Genomic DNA, 6,177 nt, shown 5'->3' with positions numbered 1-6,177 from the left:
TATAACCACTCCCCGTCTCTTCTAATTAATGGCGCACAGAATTTGGGGAGGGGGAGGGCCGCCTGCTGGGAGCCGGCCTCCCCTCATGTCGACTGGTCCACTCGCCACCTTCTGGGTTCTCACGGACAGGTAGGGCCCGCCGCCTGCGGGCCGTACAGACAGTCCGTAATGGAAGCATGGCCTTCTCTGCCATGAGTGATGTCATGGGCTGCGTGGCAACAGTGCCGCACCGGATGGGGACGTCTGCCCAGTACGCTGCACTGTGGCCATGCTCTGACCTGGATTCGGGGGTGGCAGGCTGTACTGTAGCCACGTCTGTCTCGTCGCCATAATATGGTGCAAACTTCAAGGGCGTGAGGGGCCGCCTGCTAGGAGCCAGCCTCTCTGGAGGCCGCCTGCTAGGAGTCGGCCCGTCTCATTGCTTTCTTCTAAGGATCACCGCCCTCTAGCAGCCGGCCGCCTGGACCAGCCGGCCCTGAGAAGGCGGCTCTTCGTCTTTGAGGCTTGAGGGGCGCAGTCGGCCCCGATGTCTTGAATCGCCATGGGGAGCAGATGAGGCTACCTGTGGTCGTTTACTACAACAAGGGGATAACAAGCTATACTTTCCATATCACCGCCGCTACTTCTCTTGGACTTGCAGTGGAGACTGGGCTTCCTCGCACTACAAGAATTTTCTTATACGCCGGGTGTCTGGCTCTTCGTTGAGCGTCAAACCATAGGCACTCGGCAAATTCATAGACGCCAAGAGTAACACTCGGCAACCATGGATACACGGCAATGAGGTAATGTTGCCGACAGTACATCACGGTGAACAAAGCACAGTTGGCAAACGCAACAGATGCCGAGAGCACCACACGGCAAAGACTTGCCATGCGGCATGTCCGTTTGCAACTGTCGGCTCCGTGACTTGCCGTTATCTATACTGCTCGAGAAACCACATGTCACCGAAACATTCTGACCTGACATGTGGATCCGTTAGACCCACTTGTCAATGAACATTCAAATTAATTGTTAAATTTTAAAAATAATAATATGGCATGTTTTCATTATCGAGAGCTATCGGGTACCCTCAGCATCCCATCGTTGACTGAAACGTTTGAACTTGGCGGGTGGGATCGTGTCCCACATGGCAGTGGTACTTTTACCCAGACTTGCCAGGTGACCCCTTTTCCGAGCGTGCCTCTCGTTAAAGCTAGTATTTCTGAGTATCGCTCTCGGAAATGTGTCACATTGCTTCTATTGTCAAGTTGTTTCTTATCTAATCCCTGCAACAGAAAACAAATACATACATTTTCTGTTTGTATATTCAGTGTAGAAAATGACATCATATCAAATGAATGTGGGTGCCCCTAGCTCCTCAGAAATTCCTCAAGCACATCACACACATATTCACATAGGCATAATTCAAACTAGTTCACATAGGCTAATGATTCATGCAAGTTCATAGAGCAAAAAACATTGCTTGAGCACATCACACATAAGTTCACATATTCATACATAAGGTCAATTCATGCAAGTTCACATATTGCAAAACACATGCAAATTCTAAGTTTTATCCGGAAAAAAAAAAGAAGGAACATCATCTCATTCCCATGGTACACCTCTCCCCCTCCTAGAGGGGTGTTGTTAGGTGGAAATCAGAGCAACCAGCGCACAAGGTGTGCATGCCTTGGTTTAGATTTGAAGATAAAAGTTGAAGCCCCGTCTTGGTTGAGTCGACGAGATGATATATAGCCCTGTAGCTCCGCGTTCGTCGCACTCTTGTACAGAAAGTAAATAGTGATCCTCCAGAAAATTCTAGATACTATACACGAAACCTTGAGGTCCGTACGACGTACCTGACGATCTGTTGCGGCTCTGTCTCGACTCTCGACGGTCGAGCAATGGCGTTCCCGGTGGTGGCCGCGCGGTTCTGCGCGCGGCGCCCGACGGCGTTCACCGTGACCAAGACCGGCTGGCCGTGGGGCCGCGACCTGACCGTCACGGACGCCAGCGGCGCGGCGGTGATGCGGGTGGTGGGGCCCTTCTTCAGCCTCTTGGGCCGCTCCGTCCTCCTCGACGCCGAGTGGCGCCCGGTGCTCACCGTGGAGCGCTCGCCGTCCCTGTTCGAGATCACCCGGAGGTGGGAGGCGTTCAGGGGGGATAGCACGAGCTCCAAGGACCTGCTCTTCTCCGCCGCCGTGCAGCCTTCGCTGACCAACACGGGAGACATCCACGTGCACCTCGACGGCGAGAGGCGCCGCGACTTCGTCGGCGTCCGCCCCTGGTACCGCGGGACTGACTGCACCGTCACCCACGCCGGCGCTACCGTTGCCCAGATCGAATGCTGGGGGGGATTCATCTCGCCGACCGAGTATGATGTCCGTGTCAACGAAGGCGTCGACCATGCCTTCATCCTGGGGCTCACCGTGGTTCTGGAGGGTATACGGCTCGACGACGCCAACCAAGAGAGGTCACGCGCCCTCAAGAGGTCACGAGCTAGAAATAATAAGAACTTATAAGTACTGAACTGTGGATATTTTTTATGTGTGCAAGATGTTTGTCTCTTGTTTTGCAATCAGTCGACCAAATTGGATAGATTTTCACCCAGTTTGATCTAGTTTGTGGGTATTACCTATTGAACTGTCTCGACTCATGCTGCGAAACACTCATGATAGAAGCGACGCGCATGATAAACACACATAATAAGTTTTTCAAATAGATAAGGGTTCTTGCAAACATTTGCTAACAGGGAACTTAAATAGAACATGAGAGAGTACCCTCCCCTCTGCTTGCACTATGCCTAAAAGGAGACCCTGAATGCAGCATGCCCTATCGCCCTAGGGCTCATACTTATGCTGCCTGAATGTGAGGTTCAGGCGCCCGGGTCGAAGATTTGCCTTGTCGGTCACCATAAGCGGTGCACTTTTCGGCATAATGCCGGAGACCCCATGGAATATGAGCCTTGATTGACCACCAAATATCAGAACATCACCAGATTCAAGTTTAATCTTTGAAGCCTTATCAACATCTCTGTCATCACCATACAAGAATTCTGCAGTGTCGCCCAATGAAAAGGAAACAACAGGCAGTCTCTTTTCAAGGCTAGATTCATCTTCATCTTTGTCCTGTCAAGTGACAAAAATCAGTTGGGGCCCAGCTATAGTACTCGTGAAAAAAGCGTTCAGCTGTATTAGCATTCCAACTGTAAAGAAATGGGAGTGTAGACACTATTATGCTGCAAATGCATGTTTACTGAATTAATCCGTCAGCGCTTAGTTCATCCAATAGATTGGTAGCAGAAATAGGAAATGTAATGATGCTAATGTAAGAAAACATATTGTTAAAGAAAGCTTTTCTTTTGTACCTGATGAAGACCTAACTTCCCGCCAGTGGTGTAGAAGTTAACAATGCAGATGTCAGGTGACATCTGAGGAAGTTCTACAGAGGGCTCGGTAGCTCCCTTGCCTCTTTGTTTCAAGAAATCATGGGAAGCTTTAATGGCTTCTTCCACGAACTTAGTCAATTCTTGTGGCATCTGTGGTGGTTGAGCCCCATCAAAGGGTCGTATATCTCCATATGATCTTGAATCTGGATCCCAGTTCTTCCCTAAGCACATCATCCGCAGACTTAACTTACCACCCTCTCTGTAGCCAGGTTGATAAAATCCTCCTGTGCCAACACCAAGTTCCCGACAAAGCTTGATAATTTCAACCTGAGATGCACAACAACAAAAAATGCTTAGAGGTAAGCTTTCTGCATTGAACACGCTTTAAGCGTACTTGAACGCATAACAAGAGATGTACAATAATAAAATCAGTGAAGGAAATATATGTTTCTGGCTTATCAGAGTCCCATTAAGTGTTACGTTGGTTGCAGCAAAGCATGCAGGCAAGAGAATGGAAAGATAACACTTCAGTAATGAGCAAGCAAAACGTCTTAAATCTGTTAAATTCCAGAGGCACACAAACGCCTTACATCTGATAAATTCTAATGGCACACAAAAACTGATAGTGATCTAAAACGTCTGATGTTAGTTTACAGATGGAGTAATGTCAAACAACAGTTTTCGTCTGAGCGGTACAAATTAATCATTGGAGATAGGTTAAAACAAACAAATTAAGATGAGAGAACAAACAGAGCAAACCTGTGCAAATATAGACATACCTGATCATCCAGCTTTAAGAAGTTTTTCAGTAGAACCATCCCAGGTCTCAAACGTTGCGGCGGAGCTGCACTGTTTGAAAGCTCCCTTTCGCGCAGTCGTTTTTCTTTGTTGATCTCATGCAAAGGGCGATTTAGCTTGAAAATGCCTTTGCTGTTACCCATGCATATGTCAAATGGAGCAGCTCCTAAATCAGACCCCACAGCTCCAGAGCCAGTTGAAGCGCTACTGGAGTCTAGAGGTTTCGATAGTTGCATCGATGCAACCATTTGGACCAGTGAATCTTGAGATTTCGGTGGTTGAACTTGTTCAGCCATCATCAGCGGTGAATCGAGAGACTTCCATGGTTGAACTGGTGAATCTAGAGACCCCACAGTTCCAGAGCCACATGAAGCGCTACTGGAGTTTAGAGGTTTTGATATTTGAATCGATGCAACCGTTTGGACCAGTGGATATTGAGATTTCGGTGGATGAACTTGTTTAGCCATCATCAGCGGTGGATTGAGAGGCTTTATTGGTTGAACTGGTGAATCTAGAGACTTTGGTAGAACTGGTGTAACCATCTGCGGTTTTTTACTGCTAACAGAGGGAGAAGATGAACTTGGCCCTTCCTTTTGAGGTTCCAAGGACCTTTCAGTTTCAGGACCCTAAAATATAGTTGATATTTATGACTGTTAGCATGAAACAGGATAACATAAAAATCTCTGAAAGACAAGCAAAATGTGCCAACAATCCAAGACACATAAATGTACTTAACTTAAGAAATAAACAGGATGACTATCAAATTGAATTTCACCATGTCAATGCTCACAACCTTATACATGCCTAGACAGAAGTCTACAATTACCAACTGAAATGAGCGAGCAAACACACAATTCTACAGAGATTATAGGAAAAAAAGCGATACAAAGTAGAAGTTTTTTTTTTGAAAGTATACAAAGTGGAAGTTGAAGCAATTGCATAGGGTCCCGGCGTTCTTTCATTCAGATCCAGCAAATCAAACACGGAAAATAAAAACTCCATGGCCACCCCACACTGCAAACGGGTGTCTGTATTCATGTTACTTGTTCAAAAGCCGAAAGTTTCTGATACCTCCAACTGACAGACAGAACAAAACCTCTACAAACCATTATTAAAAAAAAAAAGATCCCATCTTTAGCGCAGCAACAAAGAGAGCCCAACAAACAACATGCGCAGTCCATCTGCAAGAGTGCCAATTCTGATATTCTGCTAACACATCAGGTGGTACAGTTCCGCAGTCACCAATTCAGACCCTAAGTGATACGCAAATAATGGTTGCTCCTACGAACGACTAACAAATTTGTAAAGTGTCAAAAAAATTGGGTACGTTCATGAGCTACTCTAGCGCAGAAACAGAGATAAGCCAACAAATAGCATGCTCAGTCCATCCACTCTGATATTCTGCTATCACATGAGGTGGCGCATTTGGCGAGCCGCCAATTCAGGCCCCGTCAGGGGCACCAATGCTGAGGGAGGAACGCCGCAATCGGATTCTACTACTTCCGCTTCCGCGGATGCAGACGAGAAGATTCCCAATTTCTTACCAAACCAAAGCCCACAACGGACACGGTGCTAACCCCTAAGTCCCGCGGCGCACAAATGCCACGGCGCACTCCAAAGTCCCGGCACCATGCCGCCGTCGCAATCCACAAGCGCCGTCGAGACCCCCAAACCCTAGCCCCGGCGGAACGGCGGGCCGGGAAGACGGACGGAAAGTAGAAAAGAAACCCCCGTATGTTTGCGTCCGTGTATATCAGAACAGAAGAGGCGAAAGAAGGCTAGGGCAAGGAGGCACGTACGAAGTCGCGCGAGCCCCGGGCCTTCCGCTGCCGGGAGGAGGAGGTCGCCGGGTTCCTTCCGTCGCCGCGGCCACGGCCGCGGCCGCCTGCCATGGGCGCGGTGGCGGAGGCGGAAAAGCAGGGGGCTCTGCTCTGCGCTGCCGTTTCGCCTTTGGTGTGGCTGGTTGTCGACTTGGCCGTTGGCAACAGAGCGGAGCAGAGTTATTGGTTGGG

At 48.6% G+C, this 6,177-nt stretch overlaps 2 protein-coding genes across 2 annotated transcripts; one reads left to right on the top strand and one right to left on the bottom strand.

Moving 5' to 3' along the window:
* Positions 1-1,456: 1,456 nt before the first annotated feature.
* Positions 1,457-2,557, top strand: LOC125528192 (protein LURP-one-related 15-like). The gene has a single exon (XM_048692697.2). It carries the CDS (start codon positions 1,884-1,886, stop codon positions 2,499-2,501), a length of 618 nt encoding a protein of 205 aa, XP_048548654.2. The 5' UTR covers positions 1,457-1,883; the 3' UTR covers positions 2,502-2,557.
* Positions 2,558-2,672: 115 nt separating this feature from the next.
* On the bottom strand, positions 2,673-6,177 carry LOC125528191 (DNA N(6)-methyladenine demethylase ALKBH1C). Its single transcript, XM_048692696.2, has 4 exons — positions 5,965-6,177; positions 4,147-4,791; positions 3,347-3,694; positions 2,673-3,107 (listed from the first exon to the last, which is right to left on the bottom strand). The coding sequence occupies exons 1-4, from the start codon at positions 6,055-6,057 to the stop codon at positions 2,820-2,822; spliced, it is 1,374 nt and encodes a 457-aa protein (XP_048548653.2). The 5' UTR covers positions 6,058-6,177; the 3' UTR covers positions 2,673-2,819.

This window comes from Triticum urartu, chromosome 5A (assembly GCF_056163025.1).
Source record: "Triticum urartu cultivar PI428250 chromosome 5A, HENAU_Tu73, whole genome shotgun sequence".
In the NCBI taxonomy this organism is placed as follows: Eukaryota; Viridiplantae; Streptophyta; class Magnoliopsida; order Poales; family Poaceae; genus Triticum; species Triticum urartu.
The sequence above is the reverse complement of the archived record's forward strand: the minus strand, read 5'-3'. Positions and strand labels throughout refer to the sequence as shown.

Coding starts and splice junctions, on each gene's coding strand:
- LOC125528192 (XM_048692697.2), top strand. CDS start 1,884: ATGGCGTTCCCGGTGGTGGCCGCGCGGTTCTGCGCGCGGCGCCCGACG.
- LOC125528191 (XM_048692696.2), bottom strand. CDS start 6,057: ATGGCAGGCGGCCGCGGCCGTGGCCGCGGCGACGGAAGGAACCCGGCG. Junction 4,792..5,964: donor CCCGGGGCTCGCGCGACTTC/GTACGTGCCTCC, acceptor ACTATATTTTAG/GGTCCTGAAACTGAAAGGTC. Junction 3,108..3,346: donor GGAAGTTAGGTCTTCATCAG/GTACAAAAGAAA, acceptor GTCACTTGACAG/GACAAAGATGAAGATGAATC.